The following is a 23,670-nucleotide window of genomic DNA, read 5'->3' on the forward strand; positions in this document are numbered from 1 at the left end:
ACTAACTTTTAAAAACTTCCAAATAAGGAATAATTGGAACAAGTATTACTTTATAAAGGAAACAAATTTTAAAACTGAAGTAGTAAACTCAAAATTAACAAGCAGAATATAAAAGTTAAAATTCTCTTTCATCAAGCTTGTCAGAGCCGTAGTTCTTGGCAAACTCTTAACATAGCCAGAGTAAAGGAAAAACAAGTGGGCATTTTTCAAGACTTATTTCAATATATGGATTTTACTATTGAATATAATGGCAACCCACTCCAGTGTTCTTGCCTGGAGAATCCCAGGGACGGGGGAGCCTGGTGGGCTGCTGTCTATGGGGTCGCACAGAGTCGGACACGACTGAAGCGACTTAGCAACAGCATAATCCCCCAAAGGGGCTTGTCTGAATTTTAAATACTAAATTTAATATAACAAGATGATGGTCATAGCAAAGCTTGATTTATTACTTCTTTAGCCAAGTGAGTATAATATCAGGCAGAAGGCTATTATTATTAGCCACATTTACTAGGCAGATGCTATACTTTAACAAATGAATGCTATAAACATTGTAAAATAGCATATGCTGCAAATGTTATATTCACTGTCTAGTTGTTGTAACCTCATAACCCCATGACTGAGAAAGGAAGATAGCATATGTGAAAATGCTTTGTAAACTATGGTTTACAGTGCAAAATAACAATTCCAAGGAGAAATATTTTCTTAGACCAAAAAAAAAATGCTAAAAGGGTATTTACTTTTCCTGCATAGTCTTCTCTGCTCTTCCTCACTTAACAAAACTAGCTTCCAGCATCCTTGCCCCCATAGAGCTTAAATGTCAGTAGTAGAAAGTGTCTAACATTCAAAATGTATTTTCTGAATACTACCTAGTGTCCAAAATCTTCCAGTTACCCTTTCATTTTTTCATATGGAGCCCAAACTCTGTCTGAAAAGATGATTTTGTAAAAACAGGGTTTCTGGCATTAAGTCAATAGGAAGGTAGGAAATTGAGAGTATATTCTTCCAATTGCCCCAAATACGCTTCAGGTAGACACACGTGTACCATTTAACTGAGTGCTGGCCTGAGGTATGCTTCTGATTGATGTGAGGTGGCCACCTGTAGTGCTCTGTTGAAAAATATTCTTAGGACAGGTCTAAATTCAGCAGGAAAAAGTGACGTCAGTCATTAATTATGAATATACTATACATAGGAGGGAGGAAGGGCAATATTTATAATTTCTTGTGCTGAAACTTTCACTGAAGTATCTAGAGGGAAACTTTTAAGTTGAAGAATGTTTAAGGGAAAGTTGTGTTTTTGTATGTGTATGTGGATATGTGTGTAGGAGGATGTGGGAGAGCCTGCTGCTGCTGCTGCTAAGTCGCTTCAGTAGTGTCCGACTCTACGTGACCCCATAGATGGCAGCCCACCAGGCTCCCCCGTCCCTGGGATTCTCCAGGCAAGAACACTGGAGTGGGTTGCCATTTCCTTCTCCAATGCATGAAAGTGAAAAATGAGAGTGAATTCGCTCAGTCGTGTCCGGCTCTTAGCGACCCCATGGACTGCAGCCTACCAGGCTCCTCCGTCCATGGGATTTTCCAGGCAAGAGTACTGGAGTGGGGTGCCATTGCCTTCTCCATGATTTCAGGACTGTTTTTGTAGCTTTTATGTAAAGTCCAAAATTATTTTAAAATACAGTTTAAAAAAAATTCCCCACATATTTGTAAATTTTTCCTGTTGGTAATATAAACAAGAAGTAGGAAGATTAAAAGCAGCAAAAGACCATGCAGTGTAGCTTCTTGGAGGGGAATAAAACCAAAACCCCTTTGGGAAAGTGAGTAGTATTTAAAAGTTCACATAGGGACAAAAAAATTCTGAAGGAAACCCATGCAGTTGCTAGGTTAGTAGTGATACTAAGGTATCTGATGTTGGGAGGGATTGGGAGCAGGAGGAGAAGGGGACGATAAAGGATGAGATGGCTGGATGGCATCACTGACTCAATGGACGTGAGTCTGAGTGAACTCCAGGAGTTGGTGATGGACAGGGAGGCCTGGCGTGCTGCAATTCATGGGGTCACAAAGAGTCGGACACGACTGAGCGACTGAACTGAACTGAACATATCTGATAGCCATTTTTCATCTTTGAAATCTAGTTACAAATTAAAAACCGAAAACTTGGTTCAGTCTTTGAAACAGTCTCCAGTTCTAGAATCTTATAATAAATCCTGAAGAAACCTAACTTTTCTCATTCCGTCAATCTAATTTACCCATCTGGACATTGCTGATGATGTTCACTGCGAGTTTGCAGACTGCCTTAAACACCTCAGACACAGTGTTCCCAAGTCTGTATTGAGGATGTGCCAAGGAGAGGCAAGAGGAGTATGCCCAAGAAATCAGTGCTCTCTGAGTACCAAGGTGGACTGCAAAATAAATTATCATTTTCAACCAAAACCACATAAACTGTGTTATATATCAATATGTATTGTATATAATATTATAAATGATGTCTCTCTTTAAGTTCCTTTTATTTTTTCAACTCTGGGACTTCAGAACCTCATTCCAGAATAGGAAAAGAAGATGGCAGAAACTAAAATGTGCATTTCTGTGTGCACCTAATGGAGATGAAAAGCATCCTTTCATTCCTATGTGGCCAGTATCCCTGAGAGTAACAGATTCTGAAACTGACCATATGTGAGAATAGAATAGGTCCTGAAACCAAGGAAAATTCTTCTGCATCACTTCACAGAGGAAAAAAGGTTCTTTTCTTTTCCTTCCTCCTTTTCTTCAACCTCCTTACCCCACCTCCTCTCTCTTCTCCCCACCCTCCCCCCTGTTTCTCTCTCTTAAGTCAAGTGTCACAGTAACAGATATTAGGAAGAAAAATGTCTGTCTTTCTTAACTAAGAACTTAAGTTCCAGGTGACTGGGCATGGCTGGTGGGAAGCAGTGGAGGGATTGGGGTTCTATGTTCGAGTCCCTAAAGGCAATGTTGTTAATGCCTTCCAAAGCCAAAAATTAGAACCAGGACTAAGATGTACTTTGATTTACACATTAAACAAATGCTGAGTCCTAAATGATTGCTTGGGCGTTAGGGAAACAGAAGAAGTGCTTAATCATAGCTTCTGCCCTCAGGATTATTATAGAGAGGGAGAAGAAGATAGTCGTTTTCTTAACCAAACTGAAATATACAGCCAAAATTTGGCGCAAATACAAAGTGACAAATGAAGTCATGTACACATAGATGGGGAAACAGTGGAAACAGTGGCTGACTTTATTTTGGGGGGCTCCAAAATCACTGCAGATGGTGACTGCAGCCATGAAATTAAAAGACGCTTACTCCTTGGAAGGAAAATTATGACCAACCTAGATAGCATATTAAAAAGCAGAGACATCACTTTGTCAACAAAGGTCCGTCTAGTCAAGGCTATGGTTTTTCCAGTAGTCATGTAAGGATGTGAGAGTTGGACTATAATGAAAGCTGAGCGCTGAAGAATTGATGCTTTTAAACTGTGGTGCAACTTCTTGACTGCAAGAAGATCCAACCAGTCCATCCTAAAGGAGATCAGTCCTGGGTATTCATTGGAAGGACTGATGTTGAAGCTGGAACTCCAATACTTTGGCCACCTGATGCGAAGAGCTGACTCATTGGAAAAGACCCTGATGCTGGGAAAGATTGAGGGTGGGAGGAGAAGGGGATGACAGAGGATGAGATGGTTGGATGGCATCACCGACTCAATGGACATGAGTGGGTAAACTCCAGGAGTTGGTGATGGACAGGGAGGCCTGGCATGCTGTGGTTCATGGGGTCGCAAAGAGTTGGACACAACTAAGCGACTGAACTGAACTGAACATAGGATTTTGTTAGACTTTCACATGATGGAGCTCTTTAGCTCCAGAGATTTATAAATATATCTTAAAGAATCATGTGCTTTTTCTGCAGAAAAATTGTGTCAATGAACAATATTTCAAATACCATTAAATCATTAAGTTTTATAGTGTGGTTATAAAATCACTGATTTAAGTGATGAAACTGGTGGCCTTCTGGCACCACTATTTTATCATCATCTTGTAAGATGGTAAGTGGCTTCCCTGGTGGCTCAGCTGGTAAAGAATCTGCCTGCAATGCGGGAGACCCGGCTTCAATCCCTGGGTCAGGAAGATCCCCTGGAGAAGGAAATGGCAACCCACTCCAGTACTCTTGCCTGGAAAATCCCATGGACAGAGGAGCCTGGTAGGCTACAGTCCATGGGGTTGCAAAGTCGGATGCAACTGAACAACTTCACTTTCATTTCCTTTCCTTTGTAAGATGGTAAGAGGCTAGAGTATGTTTTCAGATGCTTACCCATGAAATCCTATAAAGGGCTTTGTCTGTCTATAAGCAATTACTTTTGTCCTTTTCTGCATTCTGAGCAATGACTGCTTTTCTCACTAAAATCCTATGTAAAATCTATCAGAGTCAATATTTCCTACCCACCTATTTCTGGCAGGAGGCATGGGCTCATAGGAGGAAACTGTGGAATGCTGGTAAATGTTCTCAAAGTAGTCGTCCAGTCCATTACCTTCCTTGTGGTGGTCTTGTCCACGATTACCATCAGCCATCGCAACTAAGATCCTAAGGAGTCAGTTGATTTGTAATTCACCCTACTCAATAGAAAGGATTTGTCAATGTTGAAATGATCATTTCCTACTTGGGCAATAATGATTTCAGATGTTGTTTTTGTGGAAGTATGTTCCAGGCCTATTTAGCAACCTGGATATAGGTCATGCAGGACAAGAAGTTGTTTTGTGTGTGTGCATGCTAAGTTGCTTCAGTCATGTCTGACTCTTTGAGACCTCATGGACTGTAGCCCTCCAGGCTTGTCTGGCCATGGGATTTTCCAGGCAAGAATACTGGAGTGGGTTGCCATGCCCTCCTTCAGAGGATCTTCCTGACCCAGGGATTGAACCTGCATCTCTTGTGTCTCCTGCCTTGGCAGGCAGTTTCTTTACCACTCGTGCTACCTGGGAAGCCCTTTAATGTCTCACTCTTAGGATTTTTTGCTTTGCAATCTTCCAACTCTCCACAAGATGTGCCTTCGTGGAGAGGGCAAATTGGTCAGTAGTATAGCTCTACTTTTATACATCACTTTCATGTAAGAATCAGCTTGAAGGATATTAGTTATTTCTTCAAATAAAGAAGCCAGTGTTATGATTATGCCTGGCCTCTGCGAGTAGAATCTGTTTTGTCCTCATGAGCCTTCCAAAGTCTGAATAAATCTAAGATGGTTTTGAGACATGACCACAGAGGCACTTTAGTTTTAAGGAGGGCCATTCTAGTTCCTGGATGTGGCATGAATCATCTTGTGCCATGTTAGCATTCTGACTCAACTTTAAAAAGTTTTGTTGATATTATTATTTAAAAAAAACTCAACACAGAGATTATGTTAAATGGCAAGTGACTGATGAGGAGTACATTCCAGTTTGAAGACTTGGTTACTTTCTTCAAAGGAGTGATGAAGTGGTCTGATTAAGTCAGGTTTCTATGGGTAGAATTTGATTCTAAAAGAACTACTGAATATTTGGATAATAATTTATTATTAAAAGCAAACTAATGGCTTTTTCATTTTAATGAGTGACTAGTTGAGATTCATGTAAGTCAATTGACAGAATAAGATACAAATTGACTAGATAAATATTTCTTAAACTCTTATCAGTAATCTGTTTATATTACCTAACACCCCACAGGTCTTACCTTACAAGTGGGTTAGGAGTGAGAATGAAATGGCACAATTCATGAAACCTATTTACAGTTCCAACTGGTACATTGTACTAATCCAATAAATGCCAGGTGACATAATAAAATATTATTGTGTAAAATAAGAAAAATGAAATCCACACATGTTAAATTCTGTAAGTGTATATATGCCTATATATGCAGGCAAAGACATAGAGAAACACCCAAGAGGATTCACACCAAATTGCCAGCAGTGGTTTCCTTTGGGTAAGGAGTAACAGGGAAGATGTGTTAAGGGTAGGTGAAAAGGGACTTTTGTTTTCCTTTATATAATATTACTGAAAGTGTTATAATAAGAGAGCATATATTTAAATTAAATAGGAAACAATAATATTTTAAAGGGATACCAAAATATCCACTGATAGTTCTGTGATGAAATTATTCTAAAAATGTCCATTCACAATAAATGCACACTTCATGGTGCTGAGATATAGCACTGCTTGGGAATAACTTGGATCCAGAAGATACCCAGTGGTTCTTGTTTGAATGAATGGCTGGGAAACCACTTATGGTGACCTAGTCAAATTATTAACCCCTGTGAGCCATAGATTCCTTATCTGTAAAATTAACATAATAAATATTGAGCACAGTATTTATTCCCTTTTTTAAAAGGAGAGTTACTTGGGTTTTATTTTAAAGACTGAGACTTTTGAAATGTATGTTTGAAAATATAATTTTTCTTTATGAAATTCTATGACTAGTTTACACTGAGCACAGTTTGGATCAAGGTGTTTTGAGCACATATCTGTAAAGTCCTGGCAGGTGTAAGGATTTCTCATTTCTACTACTTTCTAGTGAGTTATCTAAGAGCCAAGCTTAATTTCAGAGAATGTCTCAGGGAACTAAAATGCTACCCGTGCTAAGTTTTTAAAACTCCAAGTCATGAACACAATTGAGCTCCAGCATTGAACTCTGAGCCTTGAACTAGTCAAGGCAGGGCATTAATTCACCAGCAGCTTTTGTACAAAAGTATTTATGGGAATGTTGGTGATGGTGGCAAAAAGACAGGGTACAAGTACTGGAAACAAGCTGATTTTAAACATGTTCGTCCAAATCTTGGTTGTTCCTAAGATAGATGTCTTTAGTTTTTCTTCCTCCTTGGAGGGTTTATGGTAAATAACCACACAGTTTAACTCATTTGTAAATTCTAGAAGAAAATCACACATGTACACTTCAACCTGAGTGTCAATATGGGCAACAGGGTTCTCTAAAGGGTGAAATGTAGCAACACAGGCTTAAAGCTCAGATTCTGACCCCAACCTAGCTTATCCCCACTCTCTCAGTAGTTTTGAGCATTAACAGCAAGCCTCAATGCTTTATCTATAAAAAATATTTGTGAATAATATATTTAGTTATGATTATTATAAGAATGGGATAGTACATATAACTGTTAAGCTAACACAGTGCCTTCTACATAGAAAAGTCTCATGATAAGTAACCAAATACTAGTCTCAATTCCTCAGATTTCCTAAAGAAATTAAGTTCTGCAGTTCTTTATGCTACTATAATTTGCTTGGACTAAAGCTGGGGAAAGGCTTCACAGGTTTCTTTTTTGCTTTTTATGGAAAGGCGGTCTCTATGGAAGATCTGATACATGAGAAGTGCTGTGATGGTCAGTCTGATAGAAGAGGTGCCCGCACTTTCATCAGTCCCATCAAGGACTCTCTTTGTACGATCAACAGAACAGCCACGTAGTTGACAGAACACCTGTTACTCTCATCATTCTTACTGCTTTCGGATGCATCAATAATAGCTGATTTTTTATATATTATTTCATTGGATTCTTACAATGCCTTATGAGAGATGCTTTAATCACTATGTTAACAGAAAGCAGAGTCCTAGAGTAGTTAACATAACTTGCAGATGCCACATAGCAGTGAGTGAAAGGGCCAAGATTAGAATGAGGGTTGCTGAGAACTGGGCAGGCCCTCCCACCAGGGAAGATGGACTAAAAGTCTCTGCAAGAACAGAGTTCAGGGCCTTGGCAGGCTGGTGGGCCCTGTGGTTTGTCTGTGCTCTGACTTGCTCTAGGCTTGACTGGGAATCCCTGCTTGTCCAATTCCAAAGTTTACGAAGGTTCTACCGAACCAGAGGTTCACCACTTGAGTAGTGACTGAACAGCTTTAAAAGATAATCAAAAAGGAATGTTCTTCAAAGAACTATCCCTGCCTGCCCCCCCAAAAGAAACAAAAATAACAACTTGTCAGGAATGCCAGAGATTCCAGCCATGAATCACGGTTTCAGAAGTAGTATCTTCAAAAACTAAAGTCTTATGTGAGAAAGTGTTTTAATTATGATTCATTACCATAAAATGGAAGGTAAACAATGTTTTTATGCTACCAAGGAAGTAAACATAATCTTTTATGAGAAGTTAAAAAATCCTCATAAAGTTTGTGGTCTCTCAAGACTGAAGCAGTATGGTTGTACAACTTGAATGGAAGGTAATTCTTTCCATTTGGTGTACATTCCTGGGGACAGGGCAGGGCTCATCGGTTCTTTTGATATGTTACTTTTTTTAAAGTTTTTCATAAATCCTCTAAATTCTATGTGTTTCTACCAAAGAATAATTACTACCTTTGCCTACACTGCTGTCAGTTTTAAGTCACTGTGTAAGGAAACACAAACGAACATAATTTATTAGATTAAGTATAACAACATTCCATGAGCAAAATAACAGAAGAAGCTACTGTTTAGGAATCAGATTTTCTCATCTCTTTGATGTCTTTATCACTAATATTTAGCCCTTAATTTGCATGGTTATCAGCACTTTTAATTCCTTGTACAAGACACATTTGTCAGGAGAAATCTCCTGAGCTTTATCTTTTAATCTCAGCAGTTATGTCCAATTTCTATTATGGCATGCTGACATATTGGTTTGTAATCTTTCCCCGGCAAAATTATATCCCCGTCTTATCTTTTCAGCTATCTTGTGAACTCATCAAGGAAAATGCCTTCCATGTATGACTTCTTAAGTATTTACCCAAGAGTTTAACATAAAGTTTTGTCCAATTGGAAAAAAAAAAAAAAAACCTACATGATAAAACAGTAACAATACTACTGAAACAGTATTATGGAACAAACGATAGAAATCTCCTAGCCTAATTTGAAACATGTCCAAAGCAATTGTGAAATTAATTTAATGAAATTATTATCACTTTCTGAGGAAATATAAAGTAACTTCACTTTTTATTACAAAATAGACAAACTATTTGTTATGAGAAGGGGCATGGAAAAGATAGACAAGAGAAAGTATTGATAAAAACCAAATACAATTCTATCCTTTTCAAAAATTTTCAATTTATGTTCTAGTATTATTATGTGCCTTGTATTTATGTGTGTTTGTGTCTAGCCCTGGGTATTATCTAGAAAACTTTATTAAAGCAAGAGTTGAAGAATTAAGTATTTGAATGCTTTAATAGTAAGACAAATAACTTAACTTGAAATTGTTTATCCCTCACTATTACACAGTTACAAAAGTAGTTGCTAAAATATGGGATGAGGAAACAATATTTTCAGATTAGTCATTCTTAATGGCACAGCATTAACCATTCCAGTATGACACAGAATTGACTAAAATTCCAAAAATCTGGAATGTGGCATAAATAGGTAGTATATACTTCATTCAGCATTGCTTTGTTGTTCTGAACAGTAATTATCTAGGAAAGCAAACTTGGGTGGGTCCATTAGATCCCTTCTAACTCCAGACTCTGATTCTTGAGTGATTACCATTATAACCTTATACATTTCAAAATTTTTCCAGAGTAAATCAACACACATAATGTTCAGTCTTAAACTAGAGGTATGGTACAGATGTTATTGAGATAACACTAAAATCCCTGGAACATCTTGTTAAAGAAAACTGCAGTATAAAATTTACTACTAACTGGTAAACACAGATTTTGACAGAGATTATTTACATTTATTAGAAAAATATTTCAGATATTATGTGACGTTCTAAAACTTAGAACAGTATTTGATAAGCAATATTTTAAGTCTTATTCTTAAGAAACCTTTGCAAGTGGAGTCTGCATAGATAGTAGAATGAAAAGTCCAAATGTAGGGCAGAGCCTCCAAAGATTGACTTTTTAAAGTAAGCATTTTGTACCAAATCCCCAATGTCTCAAGGCAGGCCTGGTACATTGCTGGCAGTCAATAAATATCTGTTGGTTATTGAATGAACCAATATCTGAAACTACCCATGACATGACATGACATCATGATGACTTCTTTTTGTTGGTCCTTTAAGTACTGTAGGGGTTGTGACTTATCACAGATTTATAAAAATTATTCTGTATTTTGAAGAGAATTTATTGGGATGCAGACTAGAATGGGGGAAAAGCATAGTACATGGAGTCAGATGATATGCATTCAAATTGTGATTCTGTTTATTAACTAGCTGTGTGGCCCTGGCCTGTTTCCTCAACCACCTCTAAGCCACAATGATCTCATTCCCAAAATGTGAAGATGCTTCTTTCTCAGTTATGACCTGAGACTCAAATAATATGGCAGATAGTAAAACACTCTGTGAACTGAAGAGCAGTGAACAAATATTACTGGGCAGACTTTGCACAAGATATCAGACATCTATTTCTAACTTTGTTATAAATTTCCTATATATATCCCTGCATTTGCTTATTGTATTGTCAAATTTCCTTATCTCTAAATTGAAAAATATTTTACCCATTGGGAAAAAGTGCTCTCTCTCAAAAATATCCTGATGGTTACTCTGAATTGCCCTACTGTATCAAATATATGGGCTTCCCTGGTGGCTAGGTGGTAAAGAATCCACTTGCCAATGCAAGAGACATGGGTTCCATCTCTGCGTCAGGAAGATCCTCTGGAGAAGGAAATGGCAACCCGCTCTGGTATTCTTGCCAGGGAGATCCCATGGACAGGGGAACCTGGTGGGTCACAGTCTATGGGGTCACAGAAGAGTCAGACATGACTTAGCAACTAAAACAAAAACAGCGGCAATCAAATATATGCCTGAAAATTTCCTCTTCCAATATTTTCCTTCCCACACTCTTCCTTCCCACGTGAACATATGCTATTCATGTTGCTAACAAGAGTTTCAAGGTTAAGAAGTTTGGCCACAGAAACAGCTCCTCACCACTTCAATCTCTTTCATCTTCCTTCCTTTACACCTGAGTCTCACAGACCTCTAAGAGCTTTGATTGTAATATTTACAGATAAGAGTTAAGGTAATGATTCACAAAACCATAAAAGGAGATGAGAGAGAGACAATGAGAAAACCAGGTGTGTGTAAAGAACTTAAAGTGTTGAGATTCTATCTTAGAAAAGTCTATGGTGCTTTTTGTCAATGGTTAGCACATACATTTTAATAGGAAAAGAAGGAAGTCTTAATTCCTGCAAGAGTCCAGAAAGTCTTGTACAAGGCTAAGGTGTTTCATAGGAAGGAGTTCTGAGGGCAAGACCCAAGCCTGATAATTCCAGATCATCCAGAAGAAAAATCTGTGAACACAAAGTAATGAGCATAAAATGTGGGTCAGGCATAAGTCCAAACAGGCTGACTCAGTGCTCACAGGAGAGGGCAGAAAAGAACATACAATTCACAGAGGACTCACCCCAACGTCTCTTCAGGAGGATGCTAGGAGACAGAAAGAACTGTACAACTACATCTGTTCCACATTTATAACAAAAGTGCCAAGTCTACATAAAAACAAATATGTTGCTTTGCAATTATGCTGAAGCTGGAGGTTTTAGCACCCACAAGAGTTACATAAAATGGGGGAAAATTATCTCATTGGCAGGGGAATATACCTGTTTTTGATTTCTTCCCTCTAAACTCCCATGGCCTGTGTTAGTGTTATCATTTGCTCAGTGGAGACCTTTATTAGAGGACAAAGTTGAAGACAAAAACATCTGCTCTGGCATAAATCCTGCCAGATGCATAGATAACTATGCTTCACGTAGAAAGTATAGTCAGTTTAATAATCTGCTCCTGCTGTTGCTGTTTCTGTTTGTTATTTTTTAATGTATTTACTTATATAACAAAATCATCATATATAGCAAGATCTGGCTTGGGAAAACAGATTTCTATGACATTTTCATGGAGAAAAATAAGCAAGGCTAGAAAATACCTTTCATTGAAAAATAACAATTTTCTAAAAATCTTACAAAATTCTTCAGTACACTTGGCTTGATACACAATTAATATAAATAATAATTGGTGAGTACAAGAGATCTGAGAGCCCTAAATGGCAACCAACTCCAGTGTTCTTGCCTGGAGAATCCCAGGGACGGGAGAGCCCAGTGGGCTGCTGTCTTTGGGGTCTGCACAGTCCGACACAACTGAAGTGACTTAGCAGCAATAGGAGAAGCAAATAGGCTCCTTGAACTTTTATGTTGTGTATTTTGAAAACCTGGTTAATTACCAGATATAGTAAATGTGCTTACTGAATAATTATTGAGTAATATGTATAACCTGTGGTGTGTGTATATATTTAGTGAATTATCGTAAGAGTGAATAGAGTAATGATATCTTTGCCATGCATACATAGAACTATGTATGTATGAATCTCTACATGTTTGCTTTCAACATCTGGTGCATTCCAGTTGGGAAGAAAATGAATACTTGAGGCATAAAAAGTAAAGTTCTTAAGTAGACCAGTTTAAGAGATCTTAAGAGAGGTTTTTGGAGCCCTTTTGTTGATAGTGTGGTAAAAATTCTGAATGTAGGACATGATCTCTGAAGAATGGCTTTTTGTACAAATATGTTTGCTAAGATTACTTTATGCTGTGGAATTTATTCCCTCCCAGAGTTCCAACTGCAAAAAGAGAGGAGCTAGGGTAACACTACCGGTTACTTCTTCTTCATGCAAAGCCCCTATAGATAGGATGTATGTAGAAGTGGCTGAGGCTCCTGTTGTTACTTTCCTCATTTCCAAGCTGGTGGGAAATGCGGTTTTGTGGTGTGGTCATCTTAAAAGGATTTGGGAAGGAATCATTTCCTCCAACCAGTTCATTGTAAAAAATAAACCGAGGTCCAGAGAGGTTAAGTAATTTGCCCGAGTTCACGGCAAGTAAATAAAGTGTCTCTCTCTAAGTACATCCGGAATAACAAGTATTCTAGGACCCTTGTTAGCCCCATTGTCCTATTCTTAGGCTAACGTTTGCAAACAGCACAGAAAACAATTGCAGACTGAGGACTGAGGGGGAAGGGTAGGAAGTGGTTATTAGCAAATCCCTGGGCCTGGGGATCACCTGCTCTTTCGGATCAACCGTGAAACAAGCTATTCATGAGGACATCGAGGACGACTGAGCCATTGTTTTCAGAACCAGCAGTGGGGAATCAGCTCCACAGTGGCTTGGGGGTTGCCCCAAAGGGCGGGAGCAGCAGTAGTGTAAGAGTGAGCCAGGAAGAAGGGCTGCAGGGACCCCGCCGCGCCACCTTTCGGCAAACCAGGAAGTGTTTTTGCAATAAGCACGACGGACCGACCCACGTTTGGAAACGAAAGTGTAAACTGCAGACAGAAGGCCTCAGATGCGTGCAGTAACTGCAGACCCTCGGGCGGGTTTACGCCTGGGAGGCTGTGGACCGGCAGCTGAATGGTCAGAGCCGGTAGCAGCGAGTTGGCTTCAGAAAGTACACAGAGCAGGGCAGGCTTTCCGGTCTTAGCGAACTGCGACTCAGCAAAGTCTCCCGTAAACAAGCTTCCTGCAGCTACATCCATATGCGCGCCCGCTGCGCGCCCCTCTCACCAGTGTTTCCCATGCACCCAGCCCTCTGCTCGGCCGCCCCAGTCGCCCTCTCTCCCCTGCTCCACCTCCCGGGTCTTGCTGACCGGGTTCCCACTCCCACAGCCGGCGCACCACACTCACCATCTCTTGCCTGAGGAGGTGAAGCTTGGTTTCCAGCCTCTCCAGGGTGCTGCTGGAGTGGCTGGGTCGTGGGGAGCCAGAGGTTGGGGAGGATGAAGAGGAGGACGACAAGGAGAGAGGGAAACTGCAGCAGCTGCTGCTGCTGCTGCAACCGCTGCCGCCGCCCCCGCTCCCCCCTCCGGGGTCTCTGTCCCTCTCCGGGGGAACCGGCTCCTCCCCACGGAGCGAGCGCACTAGGCTCTCGGGCACTTTGCGTCCCAGCTTCAGCTCGATGTCTCTGAGGTCGGGCAGCGGGCCGTCTTCCATGACTTTTCAAGAACGATGAAAATGGTAATAAAATACCACCGATGAGAGTCAGCAGCGGCCTCCAAGGCTGCCTGGAGATCGGCACACCCCTCCTGAGCCCGGGTGTCTATCCTCAGTGGTTCAAATGCACTGTCCACTCCATAGCCGCCTGCGCGCGGTTTAAGTCCTGAAATCCGCACAGGACGCGGCGGGTCGCAGCCGCAGTTCCCGGGGCGCTGTGACTCGCCCAGCACTTACAAGATTATAAAGCCCTCTTCATCCTCTTCCTTTTTGGCCACCCCACTGCAAAGTTGAGTTAATTGATATTGCAGAGAGGGGGAAATTCCGAGTGCTAGAGACCAAAAGACAAGAGAGGGAAATGTCTGTTTCAGCTCTACTGGGGGAAAAATTCACGTTATAAAACTGTCCATTCACATCCCAGCGCCATTCACCGACTGCCCATCTGGTACCATGCGACACAAAATAATGATGTGGCCACACTCCAGGGTTGTTTCATTTCCCAGCCATATGTCTTCAAGCTTGTGGTATATTCTGGATTATCAGAAATAATTTCTGGTCCATGAGAGAAGAGGTCTGTCGTGTGCCCAGACACATTTAAAAAAAAAATAAAAAAAAAAAGTTTGCTTAACAGTTTAACGGCTTCCTCAATGCTGCAGAAATTCCCATCTCCCCATTTAGGCTGTTAGATCCAAGTCATTGTGTTCCTCCAAGCCTCGGAAACTTTAAACTCTGCTGGCAGGTGGACCAAACCAGGGCCAACCCTTGTACCGTAAAGCATAGGCAAGAAGAGCAACAGAAAATTTCCCACCCCTGCTGCTCCCTGTAGTTTCAACGTCCTGTCTTAGTTGAAAGCACCTACGCTTTGATTAGACTTAAAGGTTCAGTTTTTCAAAATTGCCGGGTAACTACAACGTCTAGAACTAGTAACAAATATTAGAGGCAGAAAAATGTCTTTAACTATAGTATCATTCCCCATCCCTCATCTTCCTATATGGCAAAAATTTTGCTTCAGAGAAGCCTTTCCTAATAATTTTGTACTAATGTAAGGTGTAATAATTCCACCAAAAGTTCATTGAGAGTGTACAACCAAAGTTAATCGTCTTATCAAACGTTACACTATGGCAGCACAAGCAAATGTGAAAAATTAAATAGCCAGAATTATCTATATGATTACTGAGTGGTAGATTTTAAAAGGGGAAAGTTGCTGATATACTTTTACCTTAATTATGGAGGAAGAATATTGAATCTAACTGGTAAAAAGTTGTCTTTGGTAATTTATCTTTTTTTTTTTTTTTTCCAGCTATTTAAAAGAAACCCAAAGCATGCCATCTATGGATCTGAGAAACTTCTACCAAATAAGTTATTATGAACTCTGTAGATTATAGTTTTGATTTAACATTGAATTTGTGTTAAGAATCTTCAAGCAGAGGGTACTGTTTTTCAGTCTACTAAACTACTATTTGGGATTCCATTAGGATTTTTCAAAATAGGGACCCCTCTCTTTCTGGGACAAATAAGTACTTGTGTTCTTGGTCTTTCCCAGAGATATCACTCAGGTTTTACACTTATGAGAACATGGGCAGGTACATCTCAGAGTATGTTTTTAGCAGAGCCATATCCAAGAAGTCTAAGGATAGAAAATAGGCCTTCTCAGTAAAATATTTCATATCGGGGAGAAAGTTGCTAAAGTTCTCTTGTCAGCATGTCAGAAATTATAGGTTATTTCTTCTCTTAGAAAGAAATGAAATAAAAAGCTGTAAATTAAGTGACTCAATCAAAGGGGAAAAAAACTAAATCTCACCTCACTGATAAAACTTCATGCTTTGTCCTATATTTGGAAAACCGCAAAATCATTGGGTAGTAATTATAATGAAGAGGTTTTTTTTCTTTTTTAATTTTTTTTGTCATAAAGCCCTTACGAAGTTCAGCATAGGGCTGGTTGAGAAAAGTAGCATACAAACACAGTATCTAACTTGAACTTGGTCCATAAAAATAGTTTATTTTTAAATTATCATCGATGTAATTGTACAAAGAGAAACACCTCTTTGCTGTGAGTCAAAGACAGTAAAACATGTGTTTGATACTGAAGGTAATTAAAAATTAGAAAATGGTTTTTTTCTGTTTTAGATTTCTGCAGAGAAAGCATCTCCAAAAGTAAAAATATGACCTATATGTAAATTAATACTTCGTGCCAGTGCAATATAAAACAAACATAAACTTTTTAGGAAAAGTTTAATTATGTTACACCTTTAAAATTTCTTATTAATGCTTTATGACATTTTAGTTTAAAATAGAGATGTTTTGAATGACAAAATAATCATTTCCAAAACGTGTTAGAATCACAGTAGTCTTAGTAGGCTACTAATAGATGGTATGAAGGCTGTCACTACTGCTTTATTTGGTTTGATCTGAGGACATTCCTTATCTAAAATGTTCAAAAATAAGGGTCTTTTTTACTTTGGGTCTTGAGAATATTTTGTTTTCAAGATTTTTCTATGATGAAAAAAAAATGTGTTAGAGCTTTAACTAATTGCTGTTAGCCCTATATCACACATTGATTTGGGGGATTAGTTGACAAGAACCGCAGTACTGGGTCTAGGATGCGGGCTGAGGAGGAAGTAAGGTCATCAACAAGCAGAAGGCACATGGGGAGTAAAGAGAAAAAAAATAGGAGGGAAAAACTCTTCAGAGCAATTTTTTTTTCCTGTATTTTGCTAAGCCCTCAGTCTTAGCAGTGCTGACTTCCTATCCCTGGTTTTCTCATCCATCTCCAACCTCCTCTTATTTCCATAATTGATTGTATCTTCCAGCAACCACCTAAATTCAGGATGTTTCCCCAAGCCTAACATATTGAAAAGTAAAATCCTAAAAGTTAGGATTACTGTATTATTTGTATTTGTAATATAATTTTCTAGACCCGGACTACTTGATTATATGCATCCTTTATCTGACTGCATTATATATGAGCTGTATTTGCCCTTTGTCTGTTTAAATACCTAAGGAATCTAGGACTTCCCTGGTGGTTCAGATGGTAAAGAATCCACCTGCAATTCAGGAGACCTGAGTTTGATCCCTGGGTAGGGAAGATCCCCTGGAGAAGGGAATGGCGAAACACTAGGTATTCTGGCCTGAAGAATTTCATGGACAGAGGAGTCTGGTAGGCTACCATCCATGAAGTTGCAAAGAGTCAGACACTACTGAGCAACTAGCTAGGAGTCTAAGAATGGTCATTAAACTATGGGGAACTTTAAGAGACTGGGTTTCTTCCCTAGGTGGATTATGTTCACAGAGAAAGAAAGAGAGCCTCTTATTTATTATCATTTTAAAAAATCCAGTAGCTAATGAAGTGGGAACATTGTTGAACTCAGATGACAAGTTTTAAAGGAATGCCTCAGTCACAAAAACAGAGTGATGTGATGTAAGCTTCACACATTCCACCCTTAGAACACTCCCTGGTATGAGACAGTGTTTAGGGCAAAAGTACACTCTCGAAGACTGTGTGTATTGTGAGTAATGTCACTCTTTAATCTGCTGCTGGCCTTGTGGTGAAAGGGGAAAAAAAAAAAAAAAAAAAAAGGCCTTCTACCTTCTCTCTGTCACTGATTGAAGTTTTCAGCTTTCCCAGCTCTGCTGGCACAGAGTTCAAGGATTAGGACAAAGTCTCTAACCTGAGATTCTACTGCCCACAGTTCAGAGGAATATCAAGCAGTGAACAGCCTCAGGTGACCTTTAATAATTTTAGGAAGTATCTTTTATATTTAATGGGTGTGGGGTTCTTTAAATCTTTGCTTTAAACGTGTAGAGGTGGTGTTCCTCCTTTTTTGGTTGTTGTTCAGCTGATTATGTGTTTAACAAGGAAGGTGTCAGCAAAACTGAAGACTGTTGATCTTATTCATTACATATCTGCTAAAGCTGCAAAGATTTTTCCCTGCCTGTTTATTGTCATTCAATTTGTGTATAATTGTGTAGCTGAGTTGGGTCTGTTTATCAAGTAAAATCATCTGGTTTGTTACCAACTTGAACAACATGTGTATTCTCTATATATCCATCTAAAATATTTCTGAAATCTCTTCCTAAGAAGCATAGATCCTTTAAATAGTACTCTGATTGGAATCTAATTAATATTTATAACCAGAGCTAAACACTTTCCTGAGAGGTTCACTAGACAATGCTAAAGTAGGTCACCAGCATTTAAGTCTGTCTTATCCCCTCTTCATAATCCCTGTCAAATCTCTCTGCCTTCATTGTTTGTAATAGAGTCTTTTATTTCCTTTTACTTGATGTCCTAAACTCTGAATTTCTACTGAATGGTGCATAGCAGGGCCCAGAAAATAGATATCTTTAATAAACCTAATTTGCTCTTTTCTTCTGTAGCCATCCCAGTTTGAATGGACTTAAAGGTTGTTTCAGTGGAGTGCTGGTAAATGTTTATAATTAGCTGTATGAAAATGTAGAAATAGCTGACTTGTAGCTTTTGACAGTTTTCATGGTGTAAATATTTCTACCATAGCTGATTTCAAGCTTCCAGTGTGAGTTGGAAAAAAATGGGCAGTAGTACATTTTTTTCCCTACTGTTTCCATTGAACAGATAAATTGATATAAGTAGTGTCAAGAGCACGGATTATAGTAAATTGTAGTCAAATAATTAGGAAGTGATGAGTTTTGATATTCATTACCTTTGTCTTAGTATAATTCACCTAATTTAAAGCTTATACAATGTAATTTTAAAAATTATGGCTGCGTTTAGCAATTGGCTAACAAAATTCCAATTGGTTGCTATAAACTGGTATGGGCTGGCTCCGGTGTACCTGTGTCTCATAAAATCTTGGGGGATGATCATTAATTACAGTTAAGAGATAAAAACTAAAACTAGAGAAAGAAGTGCAGCTTTAAATCTAAGGGCTGGGTAAAGTGGTAATGGGAAAGTGAGTCCTGACGTTGGAGCCAGAAGTTCAGAGGACTCATAAAACTGTGTTGGTTTCCTGGAGCTGCTTAACAACACAAATGGAGAGGCTTGAAACAGAATTGTCTTACAGTTCTGAGAATAAGAAGTCCAAAATCAAGGTTGACAGAGCCATAAGGCCTCTGGAGAGTTTAGGAAATGATGCTTCCTCGCCTCTTCCAGCTTCTGGTAGCCTGCACATTCCTTGAATAGCATAGCTCCAATTTCTGCCTCAGTCATCACATGGCTATCTTCCTTCTGTGTCTGTATCTCAGTTTCTCTCTGCTTGTAGGAGGTCAGTCATTTTGGGTTAAGGACCCATCCTACTCAAGTATATCTTCACTTAGCAAAATAAAACAGTAACAACTGTATCCCCAAATAAAGTCACTTTCTGAGGGATGATTATTCCAACTCCCAGAGATACTGAAGGACAGGGGAGCCTGGTGTGCTGCAGTCCATGAGGTTGCGAAGAGTTGAACATGACTGTGTGACTAAACGGGAGTGTGATAGGGCTAGGATTTCAACATAGCTTTTCCAGTGACACAATTCAACCCATAACACTGTGAAATAATGTCTGGTCTTACAGATTTGCTTCAGGCATGAGGCTGTGAATCACATGAAAGAACTGGAAATTTATTTTTATTTGGTACTTTTTTATTTTTGGTAGTGATGTATAGAGGTCACCTTAAAGGCGGAAAGCCACAGAAAGGAAATAGTTAAAGGACTCTTTCCCTTCTATTAATAATCACCTATGAGTTAGATAATAACAGCTATTAGCTTTTATAGACTAGGAAACTTTGATCACTGAAACATCCTGATCTTGAAATGGCATAGTCTTTGACATAATTCATATAATCCACTTTTGATATCTTTCATCCAATACCTTGACAATTTCTGAAATTGAATTTGAGGTGGGCTCTAATAGTGTATGCTGCTGCTGCTAAGTCACTTCAGTTGTGTCCGACTCTGTGCGACCTCATAGACAGCAGCCCACCAGGCTCCCCCAGACCTGGGATTCTCCAGGCAAAAAAAGCTGGAGTGGGTTGCCATTTCCTTCTCCAAAGCATAAAAGTGAAAACTGAAAGTGAAGTTGCTTAGTTGTGTCTGACTGCTGGCGACCCCATGAACTGCAGCCTACCAGGCTCCTCCGTCTATGGGATTTTCTAGGCAAGAGTACTGGAGTGGCTTGCCATTGCCTTATAACACTAAAACATAAAGGTGGCACTAGTGGTAAAGAACCCACTTGCCAATGCAGGAGACTTAAGATACGGGGTTAGATCCCTAGGTCAGGAAGATCTCCTGGAGAATGAATTGGCAACTCACTCCGGTATTCTTGCCTGAAAAATCCCATGGACAGAGGGGTCTGATAGGCTACAGTCCTTGGAGTCGCAAAGAGTGGGACACAACTAAGCAACTCAGCACCAGCAAAACATAAAAGGACTAAAGAATATCATCTTTGTATGTCCTAGCTTAGAGGCAAACTTATACATTTGATTTGAAAATGATTTGACAAATTTTATTTGAAGTATTGCTTTTATAGAACAGAGAAGCTAAGCATATCGAACTAGAACCTCAATCACGGTAGAAAAAAGCAATGGAATGCTCACAGAGAGGAAATGTCCAAAAGTTTACAGAGAGCTATGCTTTTACACAAAGATTTCGACCTGTAGATGTGGCTCACGCCATAGAATTTGAACCTGGATGCACGGCTTCAGGATCAATGCCCATTTCTGGCAGTGTCCTATGAATATCTCAATATCTATCTGTATTTTAGGCTTCTAGTTTCTCCTTATTCTTAGGGTTACAGGTACCGACAGAAAAGCAAAAATGCCTTTCGGAAGCATGGCAGGAAGAGAATGAGGAAAACAAGTTTTATGCATTTTTAATTTCAAAAAGATCATAACGATTCTCTATAAAGACACACATAAAGTGAGTTAGTATTATTTGCTAGTGAAAACTCAAGAACTTCTCATAGTAGAGTTATATAGATCTTAGTCTTAAGACTTAAGAGCATTACTCAACAGTTGAGATGAAAACCTTGTTGCATGGAGAGTCAGAGAGAGAGAATATAATTTTCTTTCAGAAGTCTGTATGATTCAATGAGAATACTTATGTGACCAGAATGAGACATATTGAGCATATGCATCTTATATAAAAGATAATACTGTAATTACATCTTCAAATATTAAGGCTGAAATTTACTGGTTATAACACCCATTTAATGAATCAGGCAAGAACCTTTTTGGAGTTTTAAAAAGCACTTTTAAATCAGAGCAGCACAAATCACAGTGACAAAGTAGAGAATGTATCTGTTCTATATGTCTGCATCTACAGCAGAAACTAACGCAACATTGTAAAGCAATTATATCCCAATAAAAAAGTAATTAAAAATAATTTAAAAATAAAGAGGAAACTCTGAAAAATAACTGGCTAAAGGAATAAGTGTTATATGTTAGACATTATTTTGTGAGATTCTTTACATGTTTTGTATCGTTTAATCCTCAAAACAACCCAGAGAAGCAAATGTTATTAACCCTGATCTCAAAAGATTCATTTGAGGCTCCAAGAGGTGAAACCACTCACTTAATGTTCCAAGAGCATAAGTGAGAAAGCCGGGATTTGCCCTCAGCTATACTGACCCCCAGGGCTTCCCTGGTGGCTCAGCTGGTAAGGAATCCACCTTCAATGTGGGAGACCTGAGTTCGATCCGTGGGTTGCAGGATCCCCTGGAGAAGGGAACAGCTACCCACTCCAGTATTCTGTCCTGTAGAACTCCATGGACTGTTCCATGGGGTCACAGAGCCAGACACGACTGAGCAACTTTCACTTTCACTTTCATACTGACTCCCAAACTCCTATTGCTTCCATGTTTTATTTTTTGAAGATAGGCATTAGCCCTCTTTCAGAACTGTTATGGGTTCCACTGCTACACACATATTTTTAAGAAACCAACATTGAATTAGTGCTTCCTGTGTTCTTAGAGAAACTCATATTCCAAAAGAGGTAGAGTTAAAAAGTAAAATAGATTAGAAAAAATAAAAGTGCATTCATGGGAGATTCATTTACAGTGCATCATTAGGGAGCATTAGGGTGTTCTAGAATGCTGTTCCCATTCTCCACCTTTGATTTCAAATGAATTATTACTCCTTCCTCTAGCATGGAGCTGGAGTTTGAGGCTGAATCTGGCACTTCATGGAGCCCAGATTTGAATAAATGTGGGAGTTAATAATTTGGTTCACAAAGTGATGGCCCTATAAGAAATGACAGACATGGGCAAGCAGAGAGGTCATGAAAAGGTGCTGTCTGAAAGCTTGTGCAATAGTCAGCGCTGTGCAGAAGGGTTTACGACCTTTTGTCCAGGGAGTCTGCTCTTTTCCAGTGTGATGTGACAACTGCCTAGGGCAATGCAAATTCATGGGGTTAGAAAAAGCCCAAGGCCCCCAGCCATTCCAGAAGATGAAAGGCAACTGAGATGGCCTGGCTCAATCTCTTCTTGCACCATTATATACCCAACCCACGTGGTGTAGCTGATTTTGCAGTAGCTGATCCTCCTTTCCGTAACCTTTGGCTTATTGCTTGAGGTTACGCTTTGGTACTTCAAATATGCCCTGGTTTGATTTAAGAACATTGCTCAATTCTATGTAAATTTCAGTATGCTGTACCAGAAACGCTTCATATTTGAATTGAGTTTGCATCAGTGCTAGTCCTTAGGAGTCAGTGGAAATGACGCCACCCTAAATATCCGAGGTGCTGTAGGACACGATGTGGTCTCAGAAAGAGAGAGAGAAGGAGGGAAAGAAGGAAGGGGGGGGGGATGGGTAGTGGAAATTGGGGGAGAGGAATAGCACTTCTGACAGGTGCACACCTAGCAATTCCACGCAGACAGTGAAGATCACTCTTGCAACAGCAACCAGTTTCATCTGACAGCTGTGGAGAAATGGGGAGCAGAAGCACCTTTCATTTCATTCTCATCCTCTCAGTTTTGGTTTTGTGCTGCAAATGATTTAAGGAGATAATAGGATTCTGAGAAGACAAATTTTGATTAGGATTATTGCCTGTTATAACCCAGAATGCCATAGTTAAAAGCAGACTATGTGTGACATAAAATAATGGGTGCTCTATATTTTTCGTAAACGATCTAGCAAAGTTATCTTCCCACAGCATGAGCACTGAACTTTATTATTTTCTTTTTCACATTCCCATTCAAATATGTTAACTAGAAAGGAATTCACCTATGAATGTTCAGGAACCCTTTAGCCTGGTTAGTTTGTGCCATGTTGGGTAACAAATAACTTGGTAGGGGTACTTAAGAGATGGGATAATATTATGGGAAGGGTCCAAAGCCATAAATGGAGTATAGGGACTTAGTTTGGAGTCCTGTGTTTGGAGGAGACATAGATGAGCATCTGGGTACATGTATCTGGATATACAGGAGGAAAAGAGAGTTGAGAGGAGATGGGCCATCAGATACAAGTGCTGATGCTACAGTTTTCCCTGTGGTCATCCAGGAATGTACATGCCTTACATATTAAAGTCTCTTGGCCATCAAATCTGTAATTCTGTTTATATGAATCATTTCTCAACTCACAAGAAAACTGCATGTTTTATCTCAATAAACTTGTATCACTAATTCATCTTCATTTCCTTAGCGTAATATGAGCATTGTAAATTGAATTACTTTTGGTTCTTGTGTGAGAACTGGAGTAATCCATAATATATAGATATACCATGGAGTTTATTCATTTCTTCAACATGCTATCAACTTCAGACAGACTCCTAGGCATTTGGGTCAGAGATTCATTGAAAGAATGGCTTAGTTGACATATAACCTG

The 23,670-nt window shown here is 39.3% G+C and overlaps 1 protein-coding gene across 1 annotated transcript in view; it reads right to left on the reverse strand.

Moving 5' to 3' along the window:
• The window catches only part of LURAP1L (leucine rich adaptor protein 1 like), a 49,544-nt gene extending 34,979 nt beyond the window's left edge, over nt 1-14,565 (reverse strand). Inside the window, exon 1 of the mRNA XM_068974118.1 lies at nt 13,591-14,565. Within this exon, the coding sequence (XP_068830219.1) occupies nt 13,591-13,896 (306 nt within the window). The 5' untranslated portion in view covers nt 13,897-14,565. The remainder of the gene's footprint in view (nt 1-13,590) is intronic.
• Between the last annotated feature and the right edge of the window lie 9,105 nt (nt 14,566-23,670).

This window comes from Capricornis sumatraensis, chromosome 6 (genome assembly GCF_032405125.1).
Source record: "Capricornis sumatraensis isolate serow.1 chromosome 6, serow.2, whole genome shotgun sequence".
NCBI lineage: Eukaryota > Metazoa > Chordata > Mammalia > Artiodactyla > Bovidae > Capricornis > Capricornis sumatraensis.